General features: G+C 41.1%; 1 protein-coding gene across 1 annotated transcript in view; it reads right to left on the bottom strand.

Annotated features, from left to right (window-relative positions):
- Positions 1-16,825, bottom strand: part of Ero1a (endoplasmic reticulum oxidoreductase alpha) — a 41,418-nt gene extending 24,593 nt beyond the window's left edge. The window contains exons 1-6 of the mRNA XM_013012334.1: positions 16,712-16,825; positions 6,349-6,468; positions 5,299-5,382; positions 3,633-3,671; positions 1,528-1,601; positions 1,364-1,437 (exon numbers count right to left, since the gene is read on the bottom strand). Of these exons, the coding sequence (XP_012867788.1) occupies positions 1,364-1,437; positions 1,528-1,601; positions 3,633-3,671; positions 5,299-5,382; positions 6,349-6,468; positions 16,712-16,825 (505 nt within the window). The remainder of the gene's footprint in view (positions 1-1,363; positions 1,438-1,527; positions 1,602-3,632; positions 3,672-5,298; positions 5,383-6,348; positions 6,469-16,711) is intronic.
- Positions 16,826-16,830: the final 5 nt, after the last annotated feature.

Genomic DNA, 16,830 nt, shown 5'->3' with positions numbered 1-16,830 from the left:
GAAAAAAAGCCAGACGTGGCGCTGTGGCTCAAGTGGTAGAGCGCTAACCTTGAGCTGAAGAGCTGAGGGACAGCGCCGAGGCCCAGAGTTCAGGCCCCACGACCGGACCCCCAAAAAAAAGAGTTCTAGGAGGTTCTATTTGATTAAATTTGAACACCAGAACCCTGGATTAATGTTAGAGATTGCAGTGGTGACTTCATGGTTAAATATTCATTTCTCCAAAAGCAACAGATAACCATTAAAGAAAATATGTAATATTTGAATAGCAATATAAAGAATAGGTTTTGTAATGAACAAAATGCATGGATTACATTACAAAAATTGTGGGAGGTAGCTCATGCCTTTAATCCTAACTACTCAGGAGGCTGAGATAGTGATACAAAACCAAGCTGGGCAAGAAAATCTTTGAGAATCTTATCTCTAATTTACCACCAAAATGCCAGAAGTGGCGCTGTGGCTCAAGTGATAGAGTGCTAGACAGTGCTCAGGTCACGAGTTCAAGCCCCAGAACCAGCAAATGAATAAATATAAAAATAATAATTATAAGCTATTAGATATAAAAACTGTAAAAACTTATGGGGTGAATTTCTTTTCCCAGAAATTCAGTTTTCTTGGAAATTTGTTTTTGTGATTTAAAATATCACATTATTTTCCAGTTAAACCATATGCTGTGTACTAAAAGTGTTATTAATGATGATATGTAACCATTGCCATTTTTCATTTCTAAAACTATTCCATGACCCAAAACAGAAACTCTATAATCATTTAAAAGTTAACTCCCAAGCCGAGCATGAAGAGCCCATGCCCATAATCCTAACTAATCAGGGGGCTGAGCTCTGAGGATTGAAGTTCAAAGCCAGCCTAGGCAGAAACGTTTGTATCATTTTTATCTCCAATTAACCACAAAAATGGCAGAAGTAGACAGATGTAAGACTCAAGTGGTAGAAGACCAGCCTTGAACAAAAAAAGCTCAGGGATAGCACCCAGGCTCTGAGTTTAAGCTCCAGTACCAGCAATCAATCAATCAATCATTTAGAAGACTGTTTTCTCAAGTCGTTTAAATAAGGATACAGGTGGGCCTGTTGCAACGATGAGAAGTACAAGTTGTCATGTCAAAAACGAACTTTACAACTTGGAGGGGGGGGGAGGATTGGGTGGGGAGGGAGGGAGGATGGGAAGGGATGGGAAGGATAAACAAAGGAGGAGGCTACAATGCTTGATAAGAGATGTACTCACTATCTTGCCCCTGTAATTGCCCCTCTGTACAGTATTTTCACAATAAAAAAAAAAGAAGAGAAAAAAAAAAAAAAGAAGAAGACTGTTTTCTTAGGTATAATTCTAAATATAAAGAAAAGTGCCGTACCATCCGCCTCACAAAAGTTGTCTGAAGAGTCATCATGCTTGGCCCACTGAAGAACAGCCTTCTGTGTTTCCTCACTTCAAACAAAGAGAACAGTGTTATTCCTTCCTTAACCCATGGCACAAAAGAAACAGAGTACTACTTCTACTGCTCAAAACAAACCACACCTCAGCGATTCATCCACTGCCCCAAGTCGCTCAGCTTGCTCACATTCCTCAAGGAGGTTGGCTTCTTCTGAGTACTAAAACAAGAAGGGGAGCAAAATAGAATGCAACTTATTACATTTAAAAACTTATTACACAAGGGGCTGGGAATGTGGCCTAGTGGTAGAGTGCTTGCATAGCATGCATGAAGTCCTGAGTTCGATCCCTCAGTACCACATACACAGAAAAAGAAGTGGCACTTTGGCTCAAGTGGAAAAGCGCTAGCCTCAAGCACAGAGACACTCAGGGACTATGCTCAGGCCTTGAGTTTAAGCCCCAGGACAGGCCAAAAAAAAAAAAACTTAATACACAATGTAGAAGTCCACTGAGTCCTTCTGTATACCTGCTGCCATCACTCTGGCCTCCAAACGTAAAAAACAAGTTCTCATATTAAAAGGTGTGGCCTTTTGTTTTTGTTGGAGAACAGTTTATGATCATGCTCACAAAACAGAGACTACAGTTCTAAGAAAAACCATTAGTAAAGTGTTCATGAAGAAAACTTTTGAGCTGGAAGGAAGTCATGAGGCAAGCAGTGAGGACACACTGTCTCACTAGTCCAATGACTGAGGGCATTCATTTTCCCTTCCATAAAGGTAGTAACTGTCAGTACGACCGGATCACATGTATCTAAGGTTCAACCTGTTCCATGATTCTAAGAATGCCCAGAGCTTACCAAGTCTTATAAAAACTATTCTAATAGCTTTAGGCATTCAAAATATATTCCTAAACAACCACGTTTCTTCCCATGTCTAGAACATATGCATAAAAGCTCAGCCAGATCAAGGGCTGCTTGCTCATGACTATAATCTTCGCTACCCCACAGTCTGGGATCTAAAGATCATGGTGTAAAGCCAGCCCAGGCAGGAAAAGTTCACGGGATTTTTATCTCCAATGAATCACCAAAAAGCCCGAAGTGTCAGTGTGGCTCAAATGGGACAGCCCCAGTTTCAAGCAAAAAAAGCTAAGAGACGGCACCTAGTCCCTGGTTTAAGTTGCAGAATCAGCACAAAAAAAAAAAAGAGAGAAAATTTGTTTTAAAATAGATCTGTGCATACTACAACAAAAATGTAAAACCCTAGTGTGATTATCTGAATATTTAAAAATAAGCCAAACCAAACGACTGTTCTTAGTTCTTATTTAATAATTCTCTAGCTTCATGAATAAATTACATTTTTCTTAATGTGATATCATTGGCATGTTGCTGAAGAAAATATTTTTCAAATATGTTCTCATCATTTTTAATTTTTCATAAAATTTCCCATACTCTCTTCAAAGTTATATTTTTTATGACTAATCAACTTTAAACTTAAATGGACCCTTTTCTACAGATCTAAAGTTTTTTATTTAAGAAAACATTCTCCAAAGTAAAATGTGTGCAAATATTTTAAACCAAATATTTCTACAGGTTCTATTAGGTGAAAAATTTCAATTGTATCTACCTTACTTCTGAAACTTTAATTCTGAAATCTTACAACCATGTAACAATTATAAACAAACGGGTTTATCTAAGATTGGTTTTAAAATAACTGGAAAAAGCTGAGTTCTAGTGGCTCATGCCTATAATCCTAGCTACTCAGGAGGCAGATATCTGAGGACTATGGTTCAAAGCCAGCCCAGACAGGAAAGTCTGTGACTCTTATCTCCAATTAACCACCCAAAAGCTGGAAATGGAGCTGTGGCTCAAGTGATAGAGAACTAGCCTTGAGTGAAAGTATCCAGGCCTTCAGTTCAAGCCCCAAGACTGGCACCAAAATTAAACCATCAGGAGAGAAGAGAAATGGAGCAATAAATGACACAGGAAATAGATCTTTCAATTTTTCATTAAAAAACTAGACCCAAGGCTAAGCATGGTGGTATACACCTGTATGTCAAGAGACTGAAGGATTACAAGTTGGAAGCCTGTCCAAGCTAAGTTAGACTCTATCTCAAAAACAAAATACAAACAAAAGGGTTTAGGGATTTGTTCAGGTGACAGAATATTTGCCTACCATGAATTATATTATATTCAATCCATAGAACTGAAAATATATATATCTATACTAGAAGCAGCAATAAGTCTATGAGCCTACCTTATAGCTTGCAGATTTAATTCCATCAGGAACCTCATCCTGAAAAAGAAAAATGCATATTCTTTGACAACATTCTGTCTTCTGCAAAAATATTTTAAATTTCTACTATCTATGAGAAAAATTCATGAAACCTTGCAGTTAACAGATTTTCAATTACATGGTTTTATATGATTTCTTTTTTTTTAATTGTGAAAATACCATACAGAAGGGTTACAATTACATGAGCAAGGTAATGAGTACATTTCTTATCAAGCATTGTTGCCTCCTCCTTTGTTTCCCCTTACTATTCCTTCCCATCTCCCCCCCCATATGATTTCTTAAAAGAAAATAAAATTTCAAAAACTGGAAATATAAAAAACTTACATTATTCCCTTTAGGATTCAAATTGTCCCCCGTTTTCCACTAGGGAATACTAAGTACTGACTAAGCACTTGTGTCCTTTGGATAATGCCTGGGAAGCCCCTTAGAAGCATTTATTTTATGATGGCAAAATATTCTGGGCTCATCTTGCATATTGCTCGCTTCACTCTTAGAATCAAGCATTTCTTAAGGAGCCCTGGACTTTACCAAGGAAAGCAGAACTGTTTAGTCTTGTTGGCTACTTCTGACTACAGGAACAACCACTTAGAGTCAGTAATGCCAAGAGCAGAGATAGAACCAGAACTCTGAAACTGCCAACTATCTCCCCAGGACCCACACACAGCCTACCCCATGGTGAACTTCCACACTTGGAACTAGATCAGTGGGTATTGTTCTCAATAGCTGGACATGTTTTCTCATATAATAAGCAGTGTCTGGGAAATGGCGCTGTGGTTCAAGTGGTAGAGTGCTAAACCTTGAGCTGAAGACCTGAGGCACAAGGCTGAGGCCCAGAGTTCAAGCCCCTCGACCAAAAATAAAAAATCCCAACCAAGAATAAACAGTGTCCAATGCCTACATCTCAACAAAATCAGCTCTATAATATTTGTGGCTGCCTTATATCCATCTTTGAACATCAGTCCAATTTCTTTACTAGGTGAAACTCCTAAATGAATTGCTAGGTTGAAGATGTGTGTGCGTGTGTGTGTGTGTGTGTGTGTGTGTGTGTACACAGCCTTTTCTTTGGGGGGCGGGATGTATTTGTGAAAATCTTCAAAACAACCTAAAGAAACTCAATGAAAACTAAACCAAAAGGGGAATAGGGGCAGGGAAAGAGAAAAAGACTGGTACTAGTAGAAGGGGATTGGGATAAGAAGGAGGAAGAAAGAGGACTTTCCAAGTAAAGTGTTTGTATTTTGAAAGCAGAACAATGAAATCTTTTTAAATTGTTTGGGAAAAGAGTGCAGGGAGAGTAATAGAGTAGATGAGAATGATTGGGTACATTGTAAACATATGTAGAAATGTAACAATGAAATCTGCCCTTCCCCATAATAATTAACATAAGCTAATTAAAAAAAAAAAAAAGTAAGCCCTACACCAGTGGCTCATACCTGTAATCCTAGCTAGCCAGGAGGCTGAGGATCTGCGGATCTGAGGATTGAGGTTCCAAGCCAACCTGGGCAGGAAAGTCCATGAGCTGAATGAGAGCTCCAGGACCTGGGTTCAAGCCTCAGCACAGGGGAAGGGGGAAGGGACTGTACCTGACAGTAAAAATACAGTAGTTCTTAAATGTCTATATGGTTCTTACAGATTGACAAGGTTTGACTGCACAGTCCCTTCTTCCACACTGGTTGATATCACTCCAGAAAGGACATGGCCTCTTCAGGTTTACCTGTTAAATGATAACAGAAAAAAGTTGTAGAAATATGAATCCTGAGATTACATTGCCAGCTGTTGAATTATGATGCTACAGCCTGCTATGCTGTCTACAATTATGCTATTGATCCCACTTACCTATTTGTACAGATGTGTACCTAACATAGGTAAGTGGCAGACGTAGTTAGAAAGACAACATGCACCACTAAATAGATAGCAGCTAGGAGTCAACATTGGCTTATATCACTGCTGACCAATTCTCATAGTTTTTGTTTGTTTGTTTGGTTGGTTGGTTGGTTAGTCATGGGGCTTGAACTCTGGGCCTGGGCACTGTCCCTCAGCTCTTCAGCTCAAGGCGAGTGCTCTACCACTTGAGCCACAATGCCACTTCTGGTTTTCTAGTGGTTTATTGGAGATAAGAGTCTCATGGACTTTCCTGCCTGGGTGGCTTTGAACCATGATCCTCAGATCTCAGCCTCCTGAGTAGCTAGGATTACAGGCGTGAGCCACCAGCGCCGGGCAACTCTCATAGTTTTAAAGCCACACATAACAGTAGAAAACAGTTAGCCAATTGTGCTTTCAGACAGCAACCAAATACTCCAGTAACCTAGTTTTCTAGATTCTTTCAGTGGTTCTCTTAACAGAACATGTTCCGAGTGACTTGTTAAAGTAATGGGTTGAAATAAAAAAAGTAATGGTTGAAATGCCTCATCACAATTTTTTTAAATTTATTTTCATTAGTTAGAGTCAATATGACGTTTGAAAGAAGTTTGAACTATTTTGAAAACAATGTAAGAGTTTCTGTTCTGACTTCAATTTAACCAATGAGTTTCTAACACCAGAGTATAAAATTGCTATTGAAATTAAAAGAGCTAATAGATATCCAAACTTCTAACTATTTTGTTACCATAATCTCAAAGCAATTCTTAAGAAATGTAATTGCATGTCAGAAGTATTCTTACACACACAAAAAAATTAATACCTTGTAATATCTAAAGTAGTCACTTTCAAGAAGTTTTTGCAGTCTTGGGAAAAGTCTGTAGTTATTAAATCTATCGATGGTTTCAACATCACAGGTGCAATCATCCAAGTAACCACTAACCTGTGACAAAGAAAATGAAATACTGAATTAAAATCTCCTATATGCAGTAAGGTTCTTCTTCCTCACATGATTATTATTTAAAAAAAAAAAGTCTGCTCAAGCTGAGCATGGCAGTGTGCACCTGTAATCCCAGTGCTAACGTAGGAAGAACACGAGCTCCAGGTCAGCCTGGGATATATAATGAGATCCTTTGTCAAAGATACATAATGAGATCCTTTGTCAAATAAAGGAATAAAAGAAAGGCTTCTACTCAACCAACCCTTATCCTCATTCCCAGTCACAGTTTTCATAAACCTAATAACCTAGTCATACTGTTGCTGTTACTATAACCCTAGAAGAATGCTTTTGGAAGGCATGCTAATCTCATAATGGCATGTACATGCGCTCATGCGCACGCGCACATACACACCCACCCACCCACACACACCCACCCACACACACACACACACACACACACACACAGAGTTGGGCCCCTGACAGCCCTTTTGCAATCTCCCCTCGAGACTCCAGGTTGACCTGCCCAAAGTAGAAGCATTTTCCAGGGGCTGGGCCAGGAAATAAGTCAACTCAGACCATACTCCATCATGACATCTGAAGAGCACCCGAACCAACTGGGAGAGACAGGGCTAATTCTAAAAGGCACAAAGCAACAGAGGTAGAAGAGTGGGGAGCATCACTATTTGGACATCCTGAGGATTTCCTGCTCCAGTTTTCACCCATTTAACCGGAAGCCCAGTTGCATTCAATTTCTTTTTCTTAAGACTCTGTGTTCTTTTAATTGTGCTGGTCCAGGAGCCTGAACTCAGGGCCTAAGTGCTGTCCCTGAGCTTCTTTTGCTCAAATCTAGTGCACAGCTACACTTGTAGCTTTTTTTTTTTTCTCACAGACTTTACTGCCTGTCTGGGATGGCTTTGAACCATGATTCTCAGATCTTAACCTCCTGAGTAGGTAGGATTACAAATGTAAGTCACAGGCGCCTGGCTCACTCTGTGTTCTTGTATTTCACTGTCTAAGTCTTTCCTATTTTAACTGTAGAGGATGTGCAAGTCAGACAAGTTTGGTATATATATATATAGAGAGAGAGAGAGAGAGAGAGATGAAAAAACAAGAGACATGAAACTAAATTTATAAAGGAAACTAATCCATTGTAAGTACCTTCCCCTCCCCCCCAATATTGAGCAACCACTACTTTTAGAGTTGGAATGGTCTTACAAAAAAATTATCATTCGCAACACTGAACTAATAAACTAACCACAAAGCTAATCCTAACCTTCAAATGCTTACCAGTGATGTCTTAAATCCTATTTACTAGATTAAACTATTAAATGTATCTATTTGCTAGGCAGCGTGGCACATGCTCGTAAATCTAGGTACTCCAGTGGCTGAGATTGGGAGGATTATGGTTCCAGGCTAACCTGGGCAAAAAGTTAACGAGACAAGAACAGGTGCTGCTGGCTCATACCTGTAATCCTAGCTACTCAGGAGGCTGAGACCTAAGGATGGTGGTCCAAAGCTAATCAAGGCAGGAAAGTCAGTGACACTCTTCTCTCCAATTAACCACCAAAAAACCAGAAGTAGAGGTATGGCTCAAGTGGTAGGGTGCCAGTCTTGAGTGGAAAAAGCTAAGGGACAGCACTCAGACACTGAGTTCAAGCCCCAGTATTGACACATACACAAATAAAGTTCATAAGACTCCATCTCAATAGGAAAGGAAAGTATGGTGGTGTGTGTGTTGGTTCAGTTACAGTAAAAAGTGTATATAAGAGCATCATGGTCTAGGCTAGCTTAGGCAAAAAGCATGACCCTGTCTACAAACATAACCAAATAACCAAAGCCTAAAGGGCTAGAAAGGTATATTGAGTGGTAGAACACCTGCCTTGCAGGCAGGGGGGCAGGCAGGAGACCATGAATGTGGGGGGGGGGGTTGGGAAGGTGGCTCAGTGGTAGAGCACTTGCCTTGCATGCCAGAGGCCCTGGGTTCCATTCCTCAGCACCACATAAGCAAAAAGAAAAAAGCCGGAAGTGGCACCGTGGCTCAAGTGGTAGAATGCTAGCCTTGAGCTGAAGAGCTGAGGGACAGTGCCCAGGCCCAGAGTTCAGGCCCCACGACCGGACCCAAAAAAAAAAAAAAAAAGAATGTGTGTGTGCGAGCGCACATGCGCACACACGTGCAGGGTGCTGGTCCAGGATCAACGCAAAAAAAAAAAAAAAGAAAGAAAGAAAATAACTTTGAATAGTAACAGCAATATTCAAGCGTTAACACTTTTTATTGATTTTTCTAGTCTTACTTAGACTAATTCAGTTTCTAGATATCTGAACTACATATTTATCATAAAATAACTTTTTATATCATATACAAATATGACCTTGTTCCTTACTAAAAACTCTGAGTACATAGTAACTTTATAATCCTAATTCTACCTCCATTGCTCCATCTTACTCTCTTTCTCTCTTCTTCTCCCTCTCTAGTTCCTCTCTATCTTTGATGCTGAGGATCAAACCAGGGCCCAGAACATGCTAAACAGGACTGTACCATTGAACTACACCTCCAGCTCCACCAAATCCTAATTCTGGAGACTGACAGCACTTGGATGATGCAATTTTTCATATCTTCTTTTGTTTTTGGTGGGTCATGGGGCTTGAACTCTAGGCCTGGGTGCTGTCCCTGAGCTCTTCAGCTCAAGATGAACACTCTACCATTTAAGCCACAGCTTCCGGTTTTCTGGCGGTTAATTGGAGATAAGAGTCTCATGGGTTTTCCTGTCCTGGCTGACTTTGAACCATGATCCTCAGATCTCAACCTCTTAAGTAGCTAGGATTACAGGCATGAGCTACCAGCACCCTGCTATATCTTCTTTTTAACCTCAAAAGCAGAACTCCTAAGGACATCTTGCACTCTCTGTACAGTGTCAATTATACTTCAATGAGGGACAAAAAAATATGTGTGTTCAAAGTGTGCTTTATTTGCCAAAAACTTTAGGTCTATTAAATTTTACTGTGTTTTGTGATCCTGAAAAAATATTAAAATTTTTAATCAGTCTTATTGTATATATTGTATATATTTAAGTATACTACAAGCTATGGGATTCATATAGTAACATACCATATTAGAGTTACCCATATTCCCTATAACTTACCCATTGAGCAAAATCCTGACTTACAATAACTATTCCAAACTGTAGTCTTCATGTGATACATCAGGCCTCTAAATACTCATACTCACAAAGATAAACAAAATGTGGCATCAACACACACACAAAGGAAATACTCCAATTCCAAACTAAAAAGGAGATTTACTATCCATGTTGTGAACAGATTGGAAGACATTATGTAATATGAAATAAAGCAGACACAGAAAGAAAATTTTGCATAAATATATCTATATACAAACTATCTGAAGAGAGTACAATCTCTTCAGAGACTGAAATTGGTGAAGAAAGGAGGAAATGGGGGAGCGGATGGAGATGGGAAGGGATGGAAGGGGAAACAAAGGAGGAGGCAACAGTGCTTGATAAGAAATGTACTCATTACCTTGTTCATGTAATTGTAACCCCTCTGCACAGTATTTTCACAATAAAAAAATATTTTTTACAAAAAGGAGGAAATGGGGAGATGTAGATGAATGGATTACAAAATAGCAGGCATGTGTGGTGAAGAACACAGGAACAATATGACTTGGTCCTATAATCCTAGCTACTTGGGAGGTTGAGAGAAGGATCACAGTTGAAGGACAGCCTAGAAGGAAAAAGTTGCAAGACCTCAGTCTCAATCAATGAAAGCTGGGTGTGGTGGTAATCTCCAGTCATCCTAGCTATGAGCGAAGTATAAATAGGGTTGTGGTCCATGTCAGCCTGGGCAAAAAACCAAGAACTTATTAAAATAATAACAAAAGCCAAAAAAAAAAAAAAAGGCTGAGCGTATAGCTCAAGTGGTAGAGTATCTGCCTAGCAAGTTCAGGGTCCTGAGCTCAAATCTCAGTTCTGCCAAAAACAAGGAAAAAAGAAAATTATTCATTCCTTAACAAAGTGGAAATTTGGAAGTGTCAGGAACGTTAAAAGCTATCACCACCTTAAAATCTTAGCTTTATTATCAATTGTTGTCAATTGACTCAAAAGACACAAGCATGATAATATTTCTCCGTGTTCCTTATATGGAAAAGCCTGGACCACAACAGTCACTTAGGAGTCCATGGACAGTGCTCCAGAAGAACTTGTGAACAACCCACCTCACCAGGCTTTAATCTTGGGCTTATATCCAATTCCCATCCCACAGATTGCCAAGTGTCTTCCCATATCCCAATCTCCCAGTCTAAAATTTTAAACCAGTTGTAAAATTGACTTAAGATACTTGGCAGGTTAAGGCACCTAAAATACCTATTTACAGAGTAAATCTACAGTGCATTCCAAACTTAAAATAATCTATTTTCACAGAGGACACTTCCTAAGAGTATCTGAGCTCTCCCTCTCATGAGTCTGGTAGACATCTACCAACTCTGATGGTTCTAGGTGTGACTAGCATTCATTATATGAAGATGGCCTGAGTTTTCATTCCTCTTTAATCAAATGAAATGCAAAAGAGGTTCATACTGCCTCCATAGCTGGGCTTCAGTTTTTCTCCTGAAGTGACTCCTGGAAAATATATCCAAGAGATCCATGAATTGAGACAAGTTCTACATGTTCATGCTCTCTAACAGTATGAATGGAGCAATATTTATCAAAAAGCAATAATAAATAGGAAGGCCTTTATCGGCTTAAAAGCCACACCTATTACATATACTATTTTGTTTTGAAGAAAGGGTTGGCCCTGGGTTTGAGTATAATAGAGTTATTTACTCAAAGTATTGACAGACATACACACTAACAGTCATTTGTGTGTGGACAATTATGTTATATATTGATAGGAATTTTTGTGCATGTGTGTTCTGGTCCTGGGTCTTGAAATCAAGGCCTGGGCATTTTCCCTGAGCTTTTTTGCTCAAGGCTAGTACTCTACAACTTGAGCCATAGCTCTACTTCCAGCTTTTTCTTTGGTAGCTAATTGGAAATAAGAATCTCTTGAACTTTTTCTGCCCTGGCTGGCTTCAAACTGTGATCCTCCGATCCCAGTCTCCTCCGGAGTAGTTAAGATTACATCTGTGAGCCACTGGTGCCTGGCTAATACAATTACTTTTTTAAAAGCAAGGGGTTGGAAGTGGCGCTGTGGCTCAAAGGAAGAGCACTCACCTTGAGCTGAAGAGCGCAGGGAAAGCGCCCAAGCCCAGAGTTTAGGCCCCACAACCAACCAAAAAAAAAAAAGCAAGGGCTTGTATAGAAGGAAGTTGTCCTATATAACTAAACACTTATTTGAACAAGAAACACTGTGATATTATTTTCAAAAGAACTTAGAGCGCAGAGTGAGTGAAATCAATTTAGTAGGACTTGTAGCCAATAAGCTACAAGTTCAGATTTAACTGAAGCCATCAACCCATCTGAAATAGCTCGCTAAGCAAAATAATTTTCTGGACATCTTGTACTATAATTTCCCTAACATAGTCTAAGCACAGATTATGCACCAGGTCTCCAAGACTCTGAAATTTCAAAAGAAAAATTTTTTAATTCTTTGTTTTAAATCTCCACCTCAAAACTTAATGACAGTAGACGTGAACAAATGCTGACAGAACTTATTCTGATTATTCTATACATTTTACTTCAATGTCTTTCTAGGTCAAGCAACTACATATCCTATTCATGCTCAGACCAGAGAGGATATCCTGTGAGCAGAACCCCAACTGTAAGCCAGGCACCCCTGCAACAGTATGAGGGGAGGGGTGCTGAGGATGTGGCAAGCCAAAGCAGAAGGGGTAATAGACAACAAGAAGGGAACTAGTGTTGCTGTTGTTTAGTTTGTTTTACTTTATATATAGCCCAGGCTGGCTTTGAACTCCCAATCCTCCTACGTCAGCCCTTCCCTCCTCCAGCAGTGCTAGGAATAAAGACTAGTACCACCCATTTGGCTTCAAAACTGCTCTGTGTGTCTGTGTGTGTGCACACGTGTGCACACGCACGCACGCATGCTCATAATGGGACTTGAACTCAGCCTTGTGCTCTCACTTGGCTTTTTTGCTCAAAGCAGTCAGTACTCAGCCCTCTAAGCATCCAATATCACAGATGTGAGCCAGCAGCGCAGTTTCTTAATTGCTTTTTACATGCTTAGGACCTATGTCTGTCATCAACCCACCATAAGGATCACCCACCAAACTGTAAGCCTGTCTGGCCATAGTAACCTCTACATCTGAGTGCGTACTCAGATCAGTGAACACTGTGGACAGAAACTTAGGTTGAATAAATCTTTTGCACCAGTGGTCTCTTCTTGTCGCTTCTTTCTCATTTTTTTCTTCACTTTCTCTCATCCTGGTTTTCTGCACATGTCTATCATTAAGCTTGTCTCACTGACTTTCTCCGTCCTCATCCCTTCTACTATTAGCCAGAGAGAACTAACATACACTCTTCATTTATTATATTGGGATTCAGTAGGCTATTTTCTATTTCTCTTACAATTGTCTGTTACTATGTGACCCTTCCTTCCCCCCTCTCCTTCTCTCCTTTCTCTCTTCCTTCTCCCCCCCACTTCCTCTCTTCCTTTCTTCCTCCCTTCCTCAATACCATCTTACTAAATTGCCTAAGCTGGCTCTGAATTTGCTCTCTTCCCTCTTCAGCCTAAGCTGGCTCTGAATTTGCTCTCTTCCCTCTTCAGCCTAGCTACCTGTGTGCTGGGATTATAAGCCAGAAACAACATTTCCAGCCAATTCACAATTCTTTAAAGTTGACGCTGAAGACAAAAAGACAGCCACTCTTATTCTAAAACAAAAAGAAAGGTGCCTAACAGATTTTTCTATTTAAATCTAAGGATATTGTAGAAAGAGGGACCCTTAATCACTATCAGAGTAAACAATGTAAAAATGTATAAACTTCACAGGGTTAGGCAGATTTCTAAAGCTGGGGATGGGAGAAAAAGCAAATGCATTTGCTTTTTACTCTACTGCTAAACTCTCAGCCTGGCTGAAAATCTTAGCACCTATCCTTATTCACAGATTTATCTGAGGTTTTAACCAAATGCAATAAAATAATAATAATTATTATTATATATTATGTTATTATATATTATATATATTATTATTATTATATAGTTATAAAAATCAGCTGAGCACTGGTGGCTCACAATCATAACTCTTGCTATCTGGGAGGTGGAAATAAGACCACAGTCCCAGGACAGCCCAGGCAAAAAGTATCTCAACCAATACCTAGGTACAGTGGCTTGGCCTTGTCTTACCAGCTACATGGGAAGCTGATAGGGCAAAAAAAGTTTGCAAAAAAAACGTTTGCAAAACTCCCATCTCAATAAAAGAAAAAGCTGAGTGTGGTCATACACACTTGTCATTCCAGTTATGGGTATAAAAGGATCACAGCCCAGGCTAGTCCAGGTAGAATAAGATTCAAAGCTAGTCTAGGCCACAAAGTCCATGAGACTCTTTTTTTTTTTTGGGGGGGGGGTGCCCGGTCCTGGGGCCTGAACTCTGGGCCTGGGTGCTGTCCTTCAGCTCTTCAGCTCAAGGCTAGCGCTCTACTACTTGAGCCACAGCACCACTTCCAGCTTTTTTCTTTTTGCTTATGTGGTGCTAAGGAATCGAACCCAGGGCCTCCTGCATGCAAGGCAAGCGCTCTACCACTGAGCCACCTTCCCAGCCCCTGTGAGACTCTAATCTCCAATTAACAACCAAAAAGCCAGAAATGGAGTTGTGGCACAAGTAGTAGAGCACTTGAGCATGAAAGCTCAGGGACAGTGCCAGGCCCTGAGTTCAAGGACTGGCACCAAAAAACAAAAAAAGTATTCTCCCAAGGCAAAAAAGGTTACAGAATGTGCTTAGTTGACCTAACACAATGAAATTTTGCAAATTTCTTAAAAGGCAGTATGTTTTGAGTAGAAACTGGGTGGTATTCTAAGAAAAATACGTCAAGCATCCATAACACAGTACTAAACTCCTGAGCAGGTGTGTTTTTTTCCTTAGTGGCAGTACCCACAGATACCAAGGATCTGTTGTGCTTATCTTCAGCTGATTGAACTTTGGGTGTGTGATGTCCGTAATTACTAAGTATTTGAGTGTATGTCCTTTGAGCCGCTGAAGAAGAGCACCTTTCCAATGTCTTACTTGTATGGCAGCAATTTTCTTCCAACTTCTTTTACAAATTCCCAGATAACATCAGCTCAACTCCCAAGTTAGTCAGCAAAACAAAAGATCCAAGAATTTAAGTCAGTAGGAAGAGCAGGACATTAGTAGTTCACACCTGTAATCCTAGCTACTTCAGAGACTGAGATCTGAGGATCATGGTTCAAAGCCAGCCAGGGCAGAAAGTCCAAGAGACTTATCCCTAACTAACCATTTAAAAAGCCATGCTAGAGGCATGCTAGTAGAGCACTAGATAGGCTCTAGAGGGAAAAAAAAGAGAGAAAGAGAGAGACAGAGGCCCTCCGTTCAAGTCCCAAAGCCTCAGTAATGCCTCTCACAAATAAAACAATGAAAGAAATAACATCTCTGCCACTCATATGTATGGAAGTGCTTCTTTCCTCTATGGACAGTACCATGGCCATACATACATGTTATGTCTGTTCATGAATGGTAAAATCCTCACAAATCGAATAATGTAGATGCTGGTTATCTCATGTACGTGTGTATATAGATATGGATATAGATATAGATATATAATGTGTGTGTGTTCTTGCAGTACTGAAGATCAAACCCAGGGCTTCATGCTTGCTAGGCAACTTCACCACCATTTGAGTCAGGCCCTGAGCCACACCCTCAGCCCTTTTGTTTGTATTTTGCTTTTGAGATAGGGTCTCAGCAACTGTTCCGACCAGTCTCAAATTAGGGATCCACTTATCTCCACTTCCTGAGTAGCTGGAATTACAGAAGTGTGTAACCACATCCAGCTTAAAAATGTAAAGCTACCCACCAAGATGTAGCTTGAAAGAATAAAACCATTTACCAATGGCTCACTAGCTACTTTGGAAGCTGAGAGCAGAAAGGTCAAGGGGCAAGACCAGCCTTAGCAGAAGTCTGGAGAACCGATCTCAAAAATAACCAGCAAAAGCAGAGCTGGAGGTATATGGCTCCGGTGATACACCAGCCTAACAAGCTAAAGGCTCTGAATTTAAGCCCAGTACCAAAAAAAAAAAAAAAAGTAATCGCAGCCAACCATGGTGGTGCATACCTAATACCAACATTTGAGAGGCTGAGGCAGAAAGATCAGGAGTTGAAGGTCAGCCTGGAGACCATATCTCAAGAAAACAAAAACATCTGAACAAGAATGCTACACTTTCCAAAGAATAGAATAATACAAACATTGACTTCAGATGCTACTGAATGATTCTAAGCTACATGTTGGCCTGATGACTGCCAAAATGAAATTCAGAGTTATTTCAATTTGCCTCTTCTAAAGGACCTCACCCAAAATTAACTTAAGCTATAGTCCCTCTCCCTTCCCACATCACCACCAAAAAAAAAAAAAGGAATAGTTTTGAAATATAAAATACAAAGACAGAAAAACTAAATTGAATTTGTTGCTCAGGGAAACAACACCCCTTACCCTCACGAAAGGAAATAATCCTAAGCTCGTAACCAAACTTTAGGAGTGAAGGGTGACACGTTAGAACACCATAACAGCCAGACAGGAAAACATCACCAGTCAGATAGGAGAACACCGTGACAAGTCAGGAAAAAGGAAACAGACGCGCAGGGCGAGTTGCCTTAAGACGCAGCAACGGCCATCCAGAGCCCTTCTCCCCCTGACGACGAGATCTGGGGGGGGGGGGGCAGCTAGCCCTCACCCTAAGCCCGTCCCAACCGGAGGGGCTGGCGAAGCCACACCCGCACAGGCACCGGGGTCCCCAAATTCCAGGTCAAGCTCGAAGTTAGAACCGGCCCAGGTTCTACGGAAAGAGCGACTAGGGTGGGTGCCCACCGTCCGCACACCCCCTTTCCCACCGTCAGGGAAGGCCAGGAAGGGCGAACCCCACGCCCCTAGCGGGGTGCAGATCGCCGGAGGGCGCGCGGCATCCAGGCTGCGTGGAAGCACACCGGTCGTCGCCCTGCCGGACAAGGGATGGAGGTCTGCGACCCCGGGGTCGGGGGCTCGTTCCCCGGGGGAGAGGCGCGATGACGCCCCCTCCCCGACCCCTCACCTGGCCGGGCGCGCTCGCCGCTCACCTGGCAGAAGCACCGCTGCGCCGCCGTCTCCGGAGGCTGCTGGTCCCCGCGGCCGGAGCGCAGCAGCCACGCTGCGCTCAGGAGGCCGATCAGGAAGCCCCGGCTCCAGCTCATGGTGG

Source organism: Dipodomys ordii, unplaced genomic scaffold (assembly GCF_000151885.1).
Source record: "Dipodomys ordii isolate 6190 unplaced genomic scaffold, Dord_2.0 Scaffold16, whole genome shotgun sequence".
In the NCBI taxonomy this organism is placed as follows: Eukaryota; Metazoa; Chordata; class Mammalia; order Rodentia; family Heteromyidae; genus Dipodomys; species Dipodomys ordii.
This window is presented reverse-complemented; position numbering and strand designations above follow the sequence as displayed.